This window comes from Stomoxys calcitrans, chromosome 5, assembly GCF_963082655.1.
Source record: "Stomoxys calcitrans chromosome 5, idStoCalc2.1, whole genome shotgun sequence".
NCBI lineage: Eukaryota > Metazoa > Arthropoda > Insecta > Diptera > Muscidae > Stomoxys > Stomoxys calcitrans.
Window position 1 is genome coordinate 106,790,840 of NC_081556.1, and position 21,395 is coordinate 106,812,234.

General features: G+C 40.3%; 1 protein-coding gene across 1 annotated transcript in view; it reads right to left on the bottom strand.

The window, feature by feature from the left end:
• Positions 1-20,370, bottom strand: part of LOC106081036 (activated Cdc42 kinase-like) — an 88,984-nt gene extending 68,614 nt beyond the window's left edge. The window contains exon 1 of the mRNA XM_013242722.2: positions 19,507-20,370. Coding sequence (XP_013098176.2) covers positions 19,507-19,510 — 4 coding nt within the window. The 5' untranslated portion in view covers positions 19,511-20,370. The remainder of the gene's footprint in view (positions 1-19,506) is intronic.
• Between the last annotated feature and the right edge of the window lie 1,025 nt (positions 20,371-21,395).

Consider the following 21,395-nt stretch of genomic DNA (forward strand, 5'->3'; position numbering starts at 1 on the left):
TGTCTCCCATATTGTACCTATCGGTATATATGCTCATTTAGAAAGCTTTTGGGGGTAATTTTTGAGGTATCGATCGGTATATATGCCAGTTTCAACGGGATGGTGTTTTTTGGGTGGAGCGTACACCCAGGCACTTGATTTTTTGAACTTGAAATTTTATGTATCTCGAGGCCTGAGGACTCAAAGCACTTTTGGTAGTACGTACATTCCCATTTGGAATTTCCCATGCCCCGGGGAACAGCTTAATCAGCGATCAACTACTGACTAGCTTGTCAGTTGCCTTATTTCTTGCCACTTCCAATGGCTCAGAACCCAAAAAAGCCCTATTAGCCCCCTCATGATTCGGAGTTGCTCTTGGCATATCTCAAGAAGTTTTGTCCTCAAAAGTTAGTTTGATATCGACACACGGAGTGGCAGTTATCCCTTAAATCAGACTTAGAATGCAATAGCGATCAAGCTTACATAAACTTTGATGTTCAGTCTCTTTTTAATCTTTACGGAACATGCAATTAAAAAAATTTTTTAATATATTATATGTATGTATATAATCTTTGATTTTTTAAAAAAAGTGTAGTCTAACAATATTTACTTTTGCTGATAATATCGTAACGTCATACATAACTATGTGGAACACAAAACATATTACTGAATAGATTATGAGACAAAAATAGAGGACACGTGCATCGATGTTTCGAAAATTTACATCGGTGAATTAAGAATAACCTTTCAAAAAGAGAGAGAGAGAGAAGCTGACAAATCGGCCAATATGGCCGTTATCCATATTATCTCATTGATTTTGGATTTTATTCGTTCACACAGTACGAGAGTGTCATATATGTGATGGGGAAGAGACGTATTCCTCTCTTGTTTGTTTCTCTTCCGAGACGAGATCAATGATCGGAGATTTTCTTTGCAAATGGAAAAGGAAAGCCAGAGATCGCAGCACACACCAACCACTATGGGACGAGTTTCGTAATTTCGTTACAATTACTCATCAGCCATATTAGGTGTGAAGGCCTCTATGATATAAATACCACATTAACCACTCTCGACAACCCTGTCTATTAGCTGTGCTTTTCCCAATGCATGTGTTTTTGTGTAATGGAAGATTTTTTGTCTACACAAATTACACTACTCCCGTGGTATGCATATGATTCTGTGCATCTGTTGGAAGTTGTATTGTTGCTCCATATGCACAAGTTCGAATCCCGGGCGGGCTCTGCCGAATTTTTTCATCTTCAAGTCTTTTGCCTGTTAGAGCGAAGCTAATTAAATTTTACAATTTTTTTGTTTGTTTCTCTTGCGAAACGAGCTCAATGGCCTCTTTAATTGATACATTCTGCTTGTCCTCTTTCTTGTGTACGAGGCATAATATTCTGAGGGGATCTCCCACTATCTGGCACAAATACCGATTGGGATAAAGATATTAAGTATTAGTTTTCCCGGGAGAAATGAATGGAGGGCGAATGCAGTGTTTGAGGAAGATGAGAAATCCACCTCTACTGATGGCTTCACCATGGAGTCAGGGACTTAATTGGGGGTCTACTCCAATCATCGGGAATTCGTTCTTCTAGATAGATCGCGCAGGCGAGCTGATGCCTGCGCCTTATCAATTAGTCACCTCCAGTCTTAAAAAGTTCAGCTGACAACTCATCGCCTCCGGTGGCATTGTTGTTTTTCTCTCGGGTCACTGCGACGTGGACCTGATTAGGTGGTGTTACCTGATTTCCTTCTTTGTTTTTGCAGAAGGATATGCCTGGCGCTATAAAGTGCCCAAAAAGTAATTGCGGATTTTTCATATAGTCGGCGTTGACAAATTTTTTCACAGCTTGTGACTCTGTAATTGCATTCTTTCTTCTGTCAGTTATCAGCTGTTACTTTTAGCTTGCTTTAGAAAAAAAGTATATTTGATTAAAGTTCATTCTAAGATTTATTAAAAATGCATTTACTTTCTTTTAAAAAATCCGCAATTACTTTTTGGGCAACCCAATATATATCTTTAGAATCTAGAGACTACCACATAAACTGGTTTCCCCATTTTTAATTCTCAAACATTCATTTCGGTTATGAGATCTAAACCATGTCAAGTACGGTCCAAATCGGTTTTGAACTTTAGTTTTTTTTTTCATTCCATTGACAAATGTTGATGTTTATTTATAAATTCTCACTTTAAATCCGTATATTTTTGCTACATTAAGAAAAAACCAATTTAAAGATTCAATTGGTTAACAAATCTTTAATACTCCTCGTATGGTGTATGTAGTATATATTTGTTCCTCCAAATAAGAGATTCATATATGCCTTTACGTGAGAATGGAGATTTTATATCATACATATGTCTGTCTGTATGTAGGTAATACTTACATTACAAAGCATTCAGCAAACAATTGAAGTTATTTTTACGACTGCTATCACAAAATTGCTTTCGTTCAATTGTCAAGTTCATTAACTCTTCCCCATGGTAGCAACCGAAATGTTTTCATGTACCCAATACATGATGATATGGTACAAATGAAGCTGTGTGTATTTTATGTCCATTGAATTATAACTACAGGCGAGAACTTTAAACAATGAAATCTTTAAAGAAAATCGCATCATTTTTTTTAAAACATTGTCAACATATGTTCGAAATGCCAGATGTTCCGCTTCTGAAAAATATTTTATAAAACTTCCAGTTTTGGAGATATTTCTGTACGCCATAGAATGGAGGTATACTCAACTAGTCATTCTGTTTGCAACTCTTCTTGATCATCTGATATTCTGAGTCGATTTACGAGTTGCCATATCCGTCCGTCTGTGGAACTCACTATCGCGGTCGAACGAAGAAAGATATCCGCTGGAAATTTTGCATACATACTTCAAGTGGTAGGGTATTGCCAATGCGCCATATCAGTTTAGATTTGGATATAGCCCCCATTTAAAAAGGCCTATCGATATGACTTCTTGACAGCAAAAGAGTGGAGATAGAGTCACTTAGTTATAGTCATTTAGCAAGTTCAACAACCCATTTAGCGCAAAGCATGTTCGCCTATGACGCTGAACGCATGGATTCGAATCCTGGGGAGAAGATTAAAAAAATTTTCGGCGGTGTTTATCCCCTCCTAATGCACTGGCAACATTTGTGAGCTAATATACCATGTAAAAACCATATATCCTAATATTTTTCGATCTGGACGATATTTAACAAAATGGTGTAGATGTCTATCAAAACTCACTGTTTCAAATTTCATCAAAATCGGAGGAAAAATGGTCCCATCTGGACCATATTCAACAAATAGGTGGAGGGGTCTTCCAGAACGTACCTTGCCAAATTTTATCGAAATCGGATGAAAAATGCTCCTTTTATAGGGTCAATACACTATATCGGGAGGTCGACCTATATGGCAGTTATACCCAAATATGGTCCCATCTAGACCATATTCAACAAATAGGTGGAGGGGTCTTCCAGAACGTGCTTTGCCGAATTTTATCGAAATCGGATGAAAAATGCTCCTTTTATAGGCTCAATACACTATATCGGGAGATCGGCCTATATGGCAGCTGTATCCAAATATGGTTCGATATGAACCATATTTGACAGGAATGGGTAGGGGTCTAGGGATCTCTACCCTATATCGGGAGATCGGGCGGTCGGTCTATAGGGCAGCTTTATCCAAAAATAGTCCGATTTGGATCAGAACTCACAGTATCAAATTTCATAGAAATCGGATGAAAAATGAACAATTTATTACCTCAAGACTTTAAATCTGGAGATTGGACTATATAGCGGCTATATATAACTAAATTCCGATTTAATGAGATCAGAATGTAAGGTTTATATACAAAGAATACGAAATTATCAAAAAATTTTTGGAAATTTTTTTTATACCCAAGATATCGGCAAAACTATATACACTCAGCTTTTGGGTATAAATGGGTAAATACCCGGGTATTTACCCAATTTATCCAATTTACCGGGTAAATACCCAAAAGGTATTAACCCATCGCCCATCTCTAATAATAGGCCATATCGGATGAAACATATATATATGGGAGCTATATCTAAAACTGGGCCGATTTTGATGATATTTTGTGGACAAGTCGAAACGTCAAATCAACCACCTAACGCGAAATTTTGTAAAAATCGGATCAAAACTGTGGCTGCTACAATCATAATAACTCACATCGGATGAAAGATATATATGGAAGTTATACCTAAATCTGGACCGATTTTGATAAAATTTTGCGGACAAGTTGAAAAGTCAAATAAACACTTCACGCAACATTTTGTAAAGATCGGATCAAAACTGTGGCTGTTACAGCCATAATGGTTTTCATCGGATGAAAAATATATATGGGGGCTATATCTAAATCTGAACCGATTTTTCCAAAATCAATAGCGTTCAGCCTTGGGCCAAAGATATGGTATATGCAAAATTTTATGATAATGAACGACAAATGCTACCTGTACCTTGATTACAAGATTACATGGACAGACAGACAGACGGACATAGCTAGATCGAATCAGGAAGTGATTGTAAGCCGATCGGTATACTTAATAATAGTCCTAGCTCATCGTCTTATTAGCGTTACAAACAAATGCACAAAGTTATAATACCCCGTTCCACAGTTGTGGTGCAGGATATAAAAAGACACAACGCAGCGGATTTTAATGCCAACTGTTACTACAATATATACCGGTTCGTACAAGGGAAATCGAGAAGGTACAAAGGCTGGCCTGGACCGGCCTTGAGATCCGCACCACAGGCAGGTCTGGAAGTGATGCTGGATATGCCACCCTTTGGGACCTATATTCGAAACTGCACCGCAAAGGACCTTCGGCTGAGCGAGTTCGGTATGCTGAAGGAGGACAGTTGCGGCCACAGTTCCCTTCTGGATGTTATAGATACAAAGGGTAGACTTAGGGGGATCTCCCACTATCTGGCTCCAACACCGATTGGGATAAGGATATTAAGTATTCGTTTTCCCGGGAGAGATGAATGGAGGGCGAATGCAGTGTTTGAGGAAGATGAGAAATCGACCTTCACTGATGGCTTTACCATGGAGTCAGGGACTTAATTGGGGTCTACTCCGACGCACTCAATATCGGTATGTCTCTGAGACTGCCGGATGAGCTAAGGGTCTTTCAGGTAGGTCTGCACCACTACAGAAACCGCAAGAGAAATTCTGGCAAGGGAAAGAAAAAATGGAAGTAAGTCTGTCACTTGAGGGGCGCCCCGGTAGCCGAGTTGGTAGCGTGCTTGGATTACCAGTGCAGGGGTTGTGGGTTCGATTCCCGCCAGAAGCCTTGATCTGTCGCTACTGCGGTATCGCAATGGTCTTAAAATTGTCTAAGTGAGTCTGTAGAAGACTACCACTCTTACCTAACCTAAGTCTGTCACTTTTGAACAGACGAAGACAGACAGCACGTACGTCACTGATAAAAGCAAAATAAAAAAATGAGAACGTAGCTGCCCAACAAAACCTAATGTCTCGTTTCTCTGCTTGCTTTGGCTTCATATGACACTCATCTGTATGGTGTTCAATTGCAAACAACGCACGATGTCCGTCGACAAAATTGTAAACGTTCGCGATTACTAAAACTTTCGCGCATTTCTCATTCTATTGTATTTGTGCGTGTGTTTCTAGCTTACTTTGTTTTTATGTGGCATGCGATACAGACAATTGCTTTGGCAAAAGTGGCTATTGAGTACCAAATTTTGGGTCTCATGCAGTTCTCTGGTCAAGCTGGGAATCGACGAATGGTTGCCAGACCGCTCTGACCTGTCATCAACCGGAGGAGGACGAAAGATTTACTGGCGTTCGATAAAAGATCGCTGAGTATGTTAAAAGGGGTCATAAACAAACAATGTGCCGCATGGCGGCGAGCATAAAAATAACGCACAAAGACTTTTGCGGGAGTTGTTTTGATGTGGATGAGCAATAGACAATCAAGCATTTGCTGTATTCAAGTCCGAGCCTGGTGGGACGCAGACTCTCTTTTCTGGGGAGGCGGCTCGTCTGCGATCTGGGTGATCTTGCGAACGTACCTCTGAGAGGTCTGCTGAGATTTGTGGACAAGACGGATGGTTCCGACAGGGGGTGCCACAAGATGCGGTGAAGGCACATAAGTGCTTCCGTGAGTGATAGGCGTTTCACACCCCGCCATGGTTCTCCAATCCTCCTATTTCTTTTATTCGTTTATAATCTCGGAATATGGTCCAAGGTCTCGCATCTTCTTGCTGGCCTCCGGGTGAACTCAAATATGGTGGGCAACCTATTCAACCTAACTTGACCTATTATATGAAGGAAAATTAGCAAAGAAATATCTTAAGACTCCAAACAGGATCATAGCCCACTATTAAATCCCTTACAGAAAAATATTCAGAACTTTTCCAAGAGTCTATGAAAACTTTTGACAAAGCTCATTGCGTCCTATGACAGCGGGTTGTAGGTACCGGATTGACGCGATGAAATCCTTCATCGGCAAGGGCTGCCAAAATTTGTCATTTTAAAGCTTGCCAATTTTGTTTTAAATCTCTTTACGTTTCGATGTTTTTTTTTTTCACTTTGCAGGCCACATAATTATTCAAGTCGTCAGGTCGACATTGAGGACAGTGTACGTTTTAGTGTACATACGCTAAATATAGTAGTATACGAGAGCTGCTATATAAATTTCTGGCGTAATAATGAATATGCGAATTTTTATCAGTATCTTCCAGTATGATACACTTTGCATCGAAAGACTTTTTCGCTCCGATTGAGACACCTCAAAAACATTGTTACTGGACGCTTCAACAACATTTTCTGGCGGCGTAAATCTTTGACCACGCAGTTCTATCTTAAAGTGCGGGAATAAAAACGATGACATTGGGTGCCAAGTCAGGGCTGTGGATAAACCATCAATTCCACGTTTTGGCCCATCAAAAAGGTCCTGGATTGAGACGATATATGAGAGATGGCATTGTCATGGTGAACAATGATTCGTCTTCTTGTCTTGCTCGTTTTTCGAATTTCTCTCAAATCTTCAGGCAATCAAATTATGGAGTACCACTCACCACCTACGTTGCTCAAGCGGAAAAGTCGCCAAATGACCTCACTGTGTTGGCAAGTACAAAAATTAATTTCGGGGGGATCCCCATAAATGTTTCGCCAGATTTTCATTTCCACAGCCTTTAAAAGGGTATTTAACTACCAATCTTTTCAAAATTTTGCACAATGTACCCTTCCATAGCTTTTAATATGTGTATAATGATGATATATAGCCCAAATTTGGGAGTTGTTACCCTACCCCGGTAGTGGATTACCAGTGCAGGTGTCGTGGGTTCGATTCCCGCCAGAAGCCTTGGTCTGTCGCTACTGTGGTATCACAATGTACTTAAAATTGTCAAAGTGAGTCTGTAGAGGACTGCCACTCTTACCTACCTTATCCATCTGAAACATTTTTCGAAATCGGTTTCGCTAACTGTTTCGCCGAAAAGTTTTACATGGCTGATAACCCCAAATATGTCACCATCATTAGTAAGGGGATAACCACCAAAACTGTTTTCAATGTTTTCGCCACGTTTCGAACTCAGGTGTTCGGAGTCAAAGGCGTCCATGGTAAACTCTACGTCAGAGTGGCCCCAACCATATATGTATGTCCAAATCTGCACCCATTTTCTCTAAACTTAAAAACTTTCTATTTTTTAGCCACCCATTTTAGTTGAATTCCTTAGAGAAGGATTTAGCTGTCAATTTCACCTAAATTTTTGGTGTCAAATAACTAACAGTACACAGCTCGAAATCAGATATTATAGGAAGTCAACTTATAATTGAGTTTAGTTTTGAATCAAAAAAGATAATTCTCTCTCCCTCTTTCTCTCTCTCTCACTCTCTTTGCGAAAAATTTTTCAATTTGCAATGTTTATAAAAACATGACAAAATCTCAGATTTTGCAATGCATTGACCAACTGCTGTATATGGAGCCATTCACACGGGCGTTGATGCTTTCTTTGGAAATACGGATTTATCGAACATTGCCAATTTTGTGCGTATGTAAATGTACATTAGTATGTCCATCTGTGTGTGAGTGTGAGTGTGTGTTTGGGGTATAGAATAAATGTATATTGGTAGTATGTATGTATGTGTGTGTGTGTACATACACATTCGAACAAATTTAATTCTTCCCAATTTGTGATAATAAAAGTTTTTATTCACACACAAGGCTCGGCCTTGTCTTATATGTATATATCATCACATTTTATGTGTCGTTATCCAAGCAACGGAATGCCCGAATGAATGGATATTTTGCTCGACGTAGTACTTTAATCTTTTAGTTGGAATACAAAAAAATAAAGGATGACTAATCGTCGCCTTGGGAGTTACAGTTGACATCACGGGTTGGATATTCTGAATGTTTTATAACTGTGCGTAGTATTAGTTGTGAACATGAGTGGGTTTCCCTTATTATTACGAGTATGTCTATCTAAGGGCACTACTTACATCCGAAATATTTGTATGTTTATCTTTCATAAAGGCAATTGAAATACGTTTGTGTAGTAGTAGTTGGATACGTCCTGTAATGATATCGTAAAATAATTACACCACCATTGGGTATAGAAATGTTGTGTGAAGCAAAGAAACTGTTATAAAGGGTGATTTTTTTGAGGTTAGGATTTTCATGCATTAGTATTTGACAGATCACGTGGGATTTCAGACATGGTGTCAAAGAGAAAGATGCTCAGTATGCTTTGACATTTCATCATGAATAGACTTACTAACGAGCAACGCTTGCAAATCATTGAATTTTATTACCAAAATCAGTGTTCGGTTCGAAATGTGTTCATTCACCGTAACGTTGCGTCCAACAGCATCTTTGAAAAAATACGGTCCAATGATTCCACCAGCGTACAAACCACACCAAACAGTGCATTTTTCGGGATGCATGGGCAGTTCTTGAACGGCTTATGGTTGCTCTTCACTCCAAATGCGGCAATTTTGCTTATTTACGTAGCCATTAAACCAGAAATGAGCCTCATCGCTGAACAAAATTTGTCAAAATTTGAACACATTTCGAACCGAACACTGATTTTGGTAATAAAATTCAATGATTTGCAAGCATTGCTCGTTAGTAAGTCTATTCATGATGAAATGTCAAAGCATACTGAGCATCTTTCTCTTTGACACCATGTCTGAAATCCCACGTGATCTGTCAAATACTAATGCATGAAAATCCTAACCTCAAAAAAATCACCCTTTATTTCCTGTGGGTTTCAAATGTGTGTTCTGAAGAAAGGATATCTTAATTGAAGATAAGCGTGCTATAGCTGGGCAATGCTTGAAAACCGAGTATTTGGTAACATTGAGGAACAATTTTAGGGTCAAGGTTTTGGGTGATGGAAAAGTCCAAGGCAGGGTGAGGGTATTAGCTCAGTAGAACAAAACTCCAAAGGGTTTCGAGTTTTACGGTCACGGTCGGATCCAAAAGTAATGAGACCGGGAGACGGTGGAGCATACCTGGCTTCACTTTATCTTTGTTTCTTCTCTCAGACACCTGCGCCGGAGCTGCAACGGTTGGTGAGGAAAGCAAAGCAGATAGGAAATGAGGTAATAATAGGGTGCGATGCGAACTCTCACCACATTTCGTGAGGGTAGTACCAACATTAATAAGCGGGGCCAAGCCCTGGCAGAATACTTGAATACTAATTACGATTAGGGAGGAGGTTTTAGGTGTGACAATATGTTTGGAAAATCTAATCGATTAGGTTCAGGATTGGATGGTCTCCATGGAGCATTCCTTCTCAGACCATCGCTACATTAGTAGAAAAGGGTTTCTACCGGGTAAATACCCAATGCTTGGATATTTATTGGGTAAATACCCTTTTTTGGGTATTTATAATTTTGCAGATATCTTGGGTATAAAAAAAATTTCCAAACAATTTTTGATGATTTCCTATTCTTTTTATATAAACGTGACCATCTGATCTCATAAAATCGGATTTTAGTTATATATAGCCGCTATATAGACCGATCTCCAGCCTTAAAGTTTTGAGGCAATAAATTGGTATTTTTCATTCGATTTCGATGAAATTTGGCAAAGTGAGTTCTGGTACACCCCTATACATTTCTGTGAAGTGCGGCTCAGATCGGACTATATTGGATATAGCTGCCCTATAGACCGATCACCCAATCTCCCGATAAAGGGTATTGAGGCCATAAAAAATCCATTTATTAGCCGAATTAGGTGAAATTGTGCACAGTGTATTCTGGTAGACTCCTATCCATTCCTGTCAAATGTGGTACAGATCGGACCGTATTTGGATATAGCTGACATATATACCGATATCCCGATATAGTGAAATGAGCCCATATAAGGAGCATTTTTTACCATATTTCGATGAAATTTGGCAAAGCGAGTTCCGGTACCCCTCTAAATTTTTTTGTTGGATATCGTCCCTGTTTCAAATTTCATCAAAATCTAATGAAAAGTGTTCCTTTTATGGGCTCAATCATCTATATCGGGAGATCGGTTTATATGACAGCTATATCCTATAGCTATATGTATATATATAACCAACTTAGAGAAGAGTACACATCTGGGGCATATGGGTCGATCGGTAAAATATGGTATTTGAAAAAGGTATTTGGCAATAGAGTGCTAATCTGGGGGGTATAAAAGAGAAGAGTACAAATCTGGTTTACCACTTTGGGATCAAGTGTTGAAAAAGCCACCAAACTCCAAAACCCCCAAGCATATGCATTCTGCTGCCATGGCATTAATTGCTGGTGATATTTGTTATTCATCGTATTGTACCACTGAGAAGAAAAGTCCTATGTTCTCCTAAAGCCTGTGTGTAGCCACATAATTTCGGCAAATTTGCCAAATTTTGTAAAAGTGTAAGAAAAATCACCAATATGCAAGCAACAGATGACCTAAAGCCATAACAAGATGAGGAGATATTTCTTAAGGGTCTCGTGATAGACCCATCTCTTCATTACATTGTATGCCCATGTAATTGAATCATTTTTTTCACTACTGTTATCCCAATGCCTATAAGCAACACTGTTGAAACTCTTACATGTGATAAATGATTCACACTTGTATTTTTTTCATCGCTGCTCTCTGGGGGTAGTACAAGCCGAGTACCCTTGTCATGCAATTTTTGCAAAGGCCAAATATGCTCAAATTCAAACATTTTATCAAACCAATAGAATTGGAGAATATGTTCATACAAGTCACGCCATGGCCGCTGTCTATTTACTAAAGTGGTCTAAGGACATTTTCCCCACACTATGTGCGGAGGGATGAAATTGGAAAGGGGGAAAGTTTGCAAACTAGGCAAAAAGAAAACTTTATTGCCTTTAATTTCCCCCCCAAATATACTTGAAGGACCAAATACGAAAGAGGCAATTCCAATATGGACTTTCGTTAAAAGTTTCAATTGGAACGTTGATATCGATTTTCGTGCAAGTTTTTTATGATTTCCAACAGGCATTTAATAGTTTCAAATGAGATATTTGGGAAGACATGCCAACACACTGACATAAATTTTAATTTACTACAAAAAATAGATTAGGTAAGGTTTAAGTGGCAGTCAGCAATCAGACTCACTAAGTCTGCTATTAGACTCACTAAGTCGTTTGAAGTTCGATACGCACTTAACGCGGCCCTACCGAATTTTATATACCATCCACCACGGATCGCATTTGCCAAGTGGGCCAGTAACCATCACCATCTGGGTAAACAAAGAATAGTAAATACGGACTTCCCTAAAGTTGACGGACCCTGCTAACGAATTAAGGGCAGTGATTTGCGAACCTGCAAATACGGACTCCCCTAAAGTTGACGGACCCTGCTAACGAATGAAGGGCAGTGATTTGCGAATCTGCACCTGAAATGTTCGAACTCTAGACAGAAAAGGTGGAGTAAATGCAGTAGTGGATGTATTGGAAAAGTCCCAAGAAGAGATGACTATGAGCAATACACGGGTTGGAACAGTGATCTCCGATTTATGTGGTGTTCATCGTCCTACCGAGAACCTCTAACTTTCCACTCGATACCGCTGATTGTCCGCGACTGCCAATGCAGCTATTCCGTATGGAGCATTCCAGTATTCGCAAACTGTTGACGCGCCTGGTAGCTCGCAGCTAAGCTTTTCGTGACAGCAATGAACACCACACAAATTGGAGCTCAATGTTCCAGTCTGTGTGGTGCTCACAGTTATCCCCTGCCGGGAGAGATATTGAGTGGAGAGTCTCAGTGAGAAATCGGGCGGTAGTGGCTCTTGTCTAAATACTGAGTGTCTACGATACTCGATATGACAAAAGCAAGTTATTGGCGTTCCGCCGCAATTGGTCCCATCGGTACTGGCTCTTGTCTAAATACTGAATGCCTACGATACTCGATTTGACATAGGCAAGTTATTGACGTTCCGCGGCAATGGGTCCCATCGACCGGAACGAGCTTGCTCACGAGCTTGGAGCTTGACGAGGATCGCAACCTTCACATACAGAAGCATGGGAAAAGGAGAAGCTCGTAGACATACTTACATCACAAATGCGTTTCCGCAATGGATTCGATGTAGGTACACCTTAAGATATCCGTTAATGACCTCCTTGACCAAGAGGTCGAAACCGCGCCATACCATGGTTGGTTTTGTGGTATCTTCTGTCTTTACATTTCCATTTACAAAAAATTCTTCGATGATAGAGCTCGTCTCGAAAGAGGAATAACAAGTAAAAGCGTGCTAAGTTCGGCCGGGCCGAATCTTATAGACCCTCTACCGTAGATTGCATTTGTCGAGTTCTTTTCCCGATATCTCTTTTTGGGCAAACAAAGAACAAAAGAAAAGTATTGCTCTAATATTGGCGCTATATCAATTGAATTGAATATTCAAAACCATAGTAGAAGTGATAGTGAAAATGTTTAGCCACTTCAAGTAACAACTGCGCCCTTTAGGGGCTTAAGAAGTAAAATAGAGAGATCGGTTTATATGGGAGCTGTATCAGGCTATGGACCGATTCGGACCATATTTGACATGTATGTTGAAGGTTATGGGAGAAGCCGTTGTACAAAATGTCAGAAAATATCGGATAATAATTACGCCCTCTCAAGAAGTCAAGATCCCAGATCGGTTTATATGGCAGCTATATCAGGTTATGTATCGATTTGAACCATTTTTGGCACAGTTATTATAAGTCATAACAAAATATGTCATGCGAAATTTCAGCCAAATCGGTTAAGAATTGCGCCCTTTAGACGCTCAAGAAGTTAAGACCCCAGATCGGTTTATATGATAGCTATATCTAGTTATAGACCGATTTAAACCATACTCAGCACAATTGTTGGAAGTCATAAAACAACACGTCATGCGAAATTTAAGCCAAATCGGATAGAACTTGCGCCCTCTAGACGCTCAAGAAGTCAAGACCCCAGATCGGTTTATATGATAGCTATATCAGGTTACGAACCGATTTACACCATACATAGCACAGTTGTTGGAAGTCATAACAAGGCACGCCGAGCAAAATTTCAGCCAAATCGGATAATATTGAGCCCTCTAGTGGCTCAAGAAGTCAAGACCCCAGATCGGTTTATATGACAGCTATATCAGGTTATAGACCGATTTAAATCATACTCAGCACAGTTGGTGGAAGTCATACTAAAGCACCTCATGCAAAATTTCAGCCAAATCGGATAAGAATTGTGCCCTCTAGTGGCTCAAGAAGTCAAGATCCAAGATCGGTTTATATGACAGCTATATCAGGTTATAGACCGATTTAAACCATACTCAGCACAGTTACTGGAATTGTGCCCTCTGGTGACTCAAGAAGTCAAGATCGGTTTATATGGCAAATATCGGTTTTTTGTGCAAAATTTCAAGCGGCTGGCTTTATTCCTTCGAAAGTTGGCGTGCTTTCGACATACAGGCGGACGGACGGACATGGCTAGATCGCCTTAAAATGTCATGACGATCAAGAATATATACTTTATGGGGTCTTAGATGAATATTTCGAGGAGTTACAAACAGAATGACGAAATTAGTATACCCCCATCTTATGGTGGAGGGTATAAAAATGAGGGTTATGGAATAGTATTAACAGGGAAAACACTTGGAAATTTTATTCTAAATTGGGTGTTAATCCAATTCGGCATTTAGGAGAATTATACGCTGAATTGTTTGTTAATCCCTTTAAATCACCCTCGATATCTTATTATATTTTGATGTTACAAATTTCTTATAATCCTGATGACCAAATGGATGATCTAGAACAAAGCATAGTATAGTGCTATTGCAAAATTCCACAATTATGCCTTTAGGGCCACATATTTGAATTGCTTGTGTTTTTTTTTTTGAATATCAAAAGACAATAAAATACATATTTAGACTAAATGGCTGATATCTGCAAAAAATTATTTCAAGCATGAAAATGGCCTTCAGATGAACGATGAGAACTCAAAACAAATTTGTAGTAGGCCTATAGCACCAAACTCATAAAAGGCCTAAGAACCGCAAAAGGCGTATGGTGTTGTATGTACATGGATGAAAACTTATCCATAAATGGCTGGGCCTCAACGATAAATGATATGATGACAAGACCTTCACTAATATCGTTGGTGTTGTTGTTATTCTTTTTGTTTTGTTTTGTTTGCATTTATCGTTACTAGGCTTGTGTGTTGTTCTATGGTGAGCCCATAAAACCCCTCCGCCCCTTGACCATATTTGGAAGCTTAAAATTTATTTCTAAATATATATAAATGGGTACGTATGTATTGTGATTGATCCATGCACATTTTGAAACGGAAGGCAATGCGAACCGCTATACATAAACAACGTTTTTGTCTTAGAACAGTGGGGTGAGTTTTAAAAAAATACGAAAAAATAAAAAAAATTATTAGAGGCACATAACATTTACGACTTAGTATGCAATGCAGGAATTTTCGTTCCATAATTGAATGAAATTTTGAGGCATTTCAATAAAGATAAACTTTTTGAAACTACAGGGTAGCTAACACGAAGTGTTACCGAAATATAATGGCTGCCGGTTGTACGTACCGGATTGGCCCGGTGGAGTCTTTCATCGGCAAGGGCTGCCGCCTCAGTGTAAAACTCACTGATACATCAACAACTACAACAACGAAGTGTTACCATTTCATGCGACTTTTTTGTTTGAGGCCGGTTTGAGGCTGAGTTTCTATGTTGCTCGATAATAACAAGGCGATATCCGAGCCATAGACGTACAGATTAATTATGAAACAGCCATTGCGGCTATAAGACTTGAGGCTTAAGTTGGGAGATTGGACAGAGGGTAGGAGTAGGTCATGCCATTGCGGCATCGAGGCGACGATAGGAAACCTGAGAGGAATGGAAGAGGTATCCGATTAAATACCAGAGACGACACTTGAGGTCGAGTGAGAGGCACTGCTGCCAGTGGCACATTTATGGATTGACGGAACCCTAGTATTGCCATCAATCATTTTAGACGGATAGATCAAAGCTAGAGAACAGAGTGGGCTTGGTCTACATTGAGAACCCAGGGACTGAGATCTGTTTTAGACTGCATGACCATAAAACGGCCCTTCAGGCGGAGATCCAGGCGATCACGGCATGCGTGAGGTGGTGTGGGGTTACGCGATGACGTCGAGTGTCAACGTCTTTACGGTCAGTAAATTGGCCATAAGGGCAATAACAACCAGGACGGTAAAGTCACGAACAGTTTTGGAGTGTAAGAAAGAGATTAACGCTGAGAATGGCACGATCCGCATCGTTCCCCCTCAAGCGGGGGAATGAAAAAGCAGACGATTTGGCAATGAAGAGCAGAGGACTGCCGTCAACAAACTTGGTTAACCCAAAGCAGCTTTCCGGTCGACGCAGTCCGAGTTAAGAGCGTTGGCTGCGAAAGCTCATGTAACACTGTGGAACAGCGAAACAGTCGGCAGGACCACGAAAATCCTATGAGGAGATCCGTATTGTGAGAAACCCCAAAGCGGGGTGAAAGCCTAGAACTGTTTAACCTCTAACTTTCTTATAATTCCCGATGTCTGAAATGTGGACAGAAAAATCCCGCTACTGAAGCCTGGTTAGGACCCGAGTGAGGGGGAGTCGTACAGACCGATCTCTCTTCTCTCACCAGTAGCCAAGACGCTTGAGTCTCGTTGGAGAATTTCCATTCGCCAAGCATCTGCATGGATTTCGAAGACAGCATTGTACAACAACTGCTTTGAATGCCATCACCGCACACCTTTGCCGTGGCGGTGATGGCACGGTCCTCGTGGCACTAGACCTATCGAAAGCGTTTGTTCATGGTCAGCCATGCCGAACTATTAGAGGTAATCGCCAACACGTCCCTCCAGCCAGGCTTGAAACGCTGGGTCGAGAATTATCTGTGTGTTCGCCAATCATTTGTGGAATTTAGGGACAATAGGTCGAAACACCATAGAGTGAAACAGGGAATTTCCCAAAGCGCGGTGATACCCTAGAACTGTTAAACCTCTACCTATCCTCCATTCCACCCTCTCCAGACGGCATATCATATGCGGACGTATGTACTATCATGGCATAAGGCTTTCAACCATGCAGCCGGTTGAACGTAGCGGATTGACCAGATGGATTCCTCCATCGGCAAGGGCTGCCGCCTCAGTATACAATACACATATACAACAACAACAAACTATTGTTGACATCTGCGATAAGTTGAATGGCCACCTCTACAAACTTCAAATCGCTGCAAGAGATTTGAAGATATCTGCCACCAACTCTTCAGCTATGTTCTTCACTACATACACGCATGGGGTGGGTAAGGAGCTGTATCTGATAGTCGATGGAGTAACAATTCCGACTATCAAGTGTTCCATAATACTTGAAGTCATATTTGACAACTCTTAAAAATTCTCCTCACCTGCACCAGCAATTTGCGATAAAGTCAAAAGTAGAAACAACATCCTAAAGTCATTTGCCGGCAGCACTTGGGATGCTGACAAAGAAACCTTGTTGTCCACATACAAAGCAATTGGCCGATCAGTGTTAAGTTATGCAGCCCAATTGTGATCTCGCCAGCTATATCACATAGTGGAATAATGTCCTGATCTGTCAGAATCCACTCTTAGAACTGCGACGGACTGACTCATCAGTTCTCACGTGGACCACCTTTATCAAGAGACAAAGTTCCTGCCCGTGCGAAGTCATAATTACTTGCTGTATAACCAATGCCTTCTGGGCTATTATGCTGGGACCATCGAATGGATGGATTTTCATGATCTAGAGAGCGAGAGGTTCAGTACTAAAAGAGAACCTCTAAATCAAGCGGCATTCTAAGCGGGTCTGGACAACATTTATGCACACACGGTCACAGATGAGGTGAATAGCTACCGGGTGAATGTGCACCTGAGGAAATTGGCTCATCAAAAATCAATTGTGCTATTGGCCTGCAATAGTTGAAAGCAGAAATAGGACTATGAATGAACAACTCTTTGTACCCTAGAATGTGGGGTGTGGAGGCCGCCGAAGCGCAGAGGTTAGCATGTCTGCCTATGAAACCGACCGCCTAGGTCCGAATCCTGGTAGGAACATCAGAAAATTTTTCAGCGGTGGTTATCCGCTCCTAATGCTGGCAACATTTGTGAGATACTTGGCCGAAATTTCTCCCCAAAGAGGTGTCGCTCTGGAGCACACCGTTCGGACTCGGCTATAAAGAAGAGGTCCCTTACCATTGAAATTAAAATTTAATCGGACAACACCTATTGATTTGTAAGAAATTTGCCCCAGTTCCTTGATTGAATATTCATGGGGAAATTTGCAATTTTTGAATGTGGGGAAAGAGATGAGCTAGACCCATTTTTATACCCACCACCCAAGGATGGGGTTATATTCGTTTTGTCATTCCGTTTGCAACTCATCGAAATATCCATTTCCGACCCTATAAAGTATATATATGCTTGATCAGCGCCAAACTCCAAGACGATCTAGCCATTTCCGTGCGTCTGTCCGTCTGTCTGTTGAAATCACGCTACAGTCTTTAAAAACAGAGATATTTAGCTGAAACTTTGCACAGATTGTATTTTTGTCCATAAGCATGTTAAGTTCGATATAGCCATTATATCGGATTATATCTTGATATAGACCGATCCGCCGATTAAGGGTCTTAGGCCCATTATCCGATTTTGCTGAAATTTGGAATAGTGAGTTGTGTTAGACCCTTCAACATCCTTCTTCAGTTTGGCCCAGATCCGTCTAGGTTTGAATATAGCTGCCATATAGACCGATCTCTCGATTTAAGGTTTTGGGCCCATAAAAGGCGCATTTATTAACCGATGTCCCCGAAATTTGGGACAGTGAGTTAAGTTAAGTCCCTCGACATATTTCTGCCATTTGACCAGATTGATCAAGATTTGCATATAGCTGCCATATAGACCGAACTCTCGATTTAAGGTTTTGGGCCCATTATTAGGGTTTGGAACATATTTCGATGTAGCCGCTATGGGGCATAAGGCATGTATTTTTCACGGGATTCTGACGAAAGGTGGTTTGCATATATACCCGAGGTGGTCGGTATCCAAAGTTCGACCCGGCCAAACCTAACGCCTTTTTACTTGTTTTTTATAACGATCGGCTTAGAACTACTTCCTCTTTATTCAGCTATATCTGTCCGTCAGTCTGTCTATCCATCTGCCCGTCTGTTTATCTGGCTTAGAATTGCATTCTGTTTTTATTTAGTTTTGTCTGTCCGTATGTTTGTCTCTCTATTATTTGTCTTTCTATGTGTTTGACTGTCTATCAGCTCGTATTTTTTTCTGTCCATCTCTCTTTCCATGTATTGCTGTAATCAAGACACAGGTCGCATTTTTTGTCCGATAAGCATCAATTATTGCCAAAGGGCGAAGGCTATACATTTTTGAAAAAATTGGTTATTTTTTGATATTCATCCGATATAACCTTTTATGGCAATTGTAGCAACAATTTTGTTCCGATTTTTACAAAAATTTAACTTTTTTGAAAAACTTATCTGCCATTAAATACAAAAGAAAACTTCTTATTTGGACTAATCCCACTGTGTGTCGCCTTTACGCTGTGTGCACAAACTTAAATCAGTACAACAATCTAATTATGATAAAATACAACAAACACTCATTTTAAAAACAAAAACAAAAAAACCAACACAAGGCAACACCAAAATGGGACACATGTTCCATTTGACAACGCCACACACAACAACGAGAAAAACTTTCCAACCAACAACGTTCATCATTGTCTAGCAGCAGTAATCAGCCAACAAGAAATCCAGCAATCCATTCAGCCCACCAGCCAACCAACCGACCAACCATTACTCGAGAAACTTTTTTACCACTGGCAAGGGAAGTGGCAGCCAGTGAGAGGAATGAAAAAACCAACAAAAAAATGCCAAGAGCAGCAACAGCAATAAAACAAAGAATATATGGAAATCATTTAAAGCAACAAAAAAAATTATAATAAAAAAACCAAGAACAATACATTCACCACTTCTTTTTTTTTTCATACAAATAGAGATTCAATATTTCCTTCCACTTACCCATTGTTGCTGCACCACAATAGCAGCAATGCTAACAGGACAGGAACCAACCAAACAACAGAGGAGTGTAATTATGGAACGATGCTATTTTTGTTGTGCTACGGTGTTACTGCTGCTGCTGCTGCTGCTGCCGCTTTACCGGAAGCTATTCTGCAAATATTTTTTAGAATCGCGCCGGCTGCGCTACTCTGCTCTGCCAAGAACACGTACAAGTAACTTTGAGGAATTGGTTGCGTGTGTGGATGTCGAAGGTGTTTTCTACTCCTGTGCAAATGGTGATGGTGGGATGAAGAAGTGAGACCAGATCGTCACAGGAGGGTAGACAAGAAACTTAATTGCAAGATCTTTTCGTTTTAGAGCAACAAAAGCGTAACCGTGTATAAGGATTCACACCTTTTTGCTTATGTTTTGATGTATTTTTTGTTATATTGAACTTTTGTCTGCGGCTACTTTCGTCGGCCCCAAACATACCGCACTTTCATCTCTTTCTATATACACACTCACACACAGGTAGGCATTATTATCAATTAAACTTTCTCGTTTTTGCATGAAATCACTACAATTTTCCACTTGTGGACAAGCAGGAATACACATTTAGAATTAATATGCACTTATTACTTCACATTTTTTGATTTCTTTCTTGGTATACATCAACATCGTCGAATCGAATGAATACAGGGAGTTGGGGCACAACAGACTAATTGGCATTTTTCATTTTTCTATATTGCATTTTGAACGCATGCATATTTATTTGTATATTGGCCCGTTTTTAAGTGCGTTTGGTTTATTGCGCCGCGTTGCCGTCTACTTTGTTTGGATTACTTAATTATTTTAATTGTTTATACTGTTTTTGTCAGCGTTCCGTTCTAGACTAGGGATCTGAAAGTCGATTTTTTGACTAATCGAATACTCGACTTTTGGAAGTCGGCTTTTTTGGGCAGAATTAAATCGATTAATCGGCTGTTAATGCCATCTCTGGATTTTATACAAGGTAGTTTTGTAAGAGGTAGGGCCATGCAATCAGCTGTGTACAACTCTTTCAATTGGTTTTGCCGCTATACAGTGCAAATCACGTTAATCGACTATTATTAACTGTTATCGCATGATTTCGATAACTATACAGCAGTGCATTTAGCTTGCTCTTGATAAGAATAAAATAAAACACTCAAATAATAAACTATAAATCGTAATTTGCGCTTAATAGTACTCAAATAAAGTACAAAGAAAATAATGACCCATTTGTTTAAAAGCAAAAGCAGGGACGACACAGCCCATGACAGCCGGATCCATGTACCATGGGCTGCCGGCTCAGTATACGTATTTTTTCCTTTTTTTCGTAATGGTAGAGGCAAACCCCGGAGTGCCTGCTAATTGCTTTGCAAGGTATTTTGCATTTGTAGTCAGTTGGTCGTCGTCGGACTAAGCTACTTCCCCGACTTCTGTGCGTCTAGTATTAGTGGCCTCTACATGGAATGTATTGGGATAGCAGCCAGGTCCGACACTGCCAAGATAGAGTTACTGCAGGTTAGCCTGGTGGTGGATGATTATGAGCACCACACAGATTGAAACTCAGAAACTCCGATTTGTGTGGTGTTCATCGCCGTCAGCTGAGAGCTACTAGGTGCGTGTAGAGATTGCAGATAGTATAATTCTTCGTACAAGGCTCAGTAAGAGACCAGGCGGCACCAGCTCTTGCTTAAATACTGGAAATACTGGGATACTCGATATGATAAAGCGGGTTATTGGCACATTTAAGTAACCAATGCCCATAACTTTCTCGCGGCGATCGGTCTTATGGACCGGCACGAACTTGGTCTACTATGGAGCTTGACGAGGATTACTACCTCCACATACGGAAATGTGGCTACAACAACAATACTTGCAGCTTG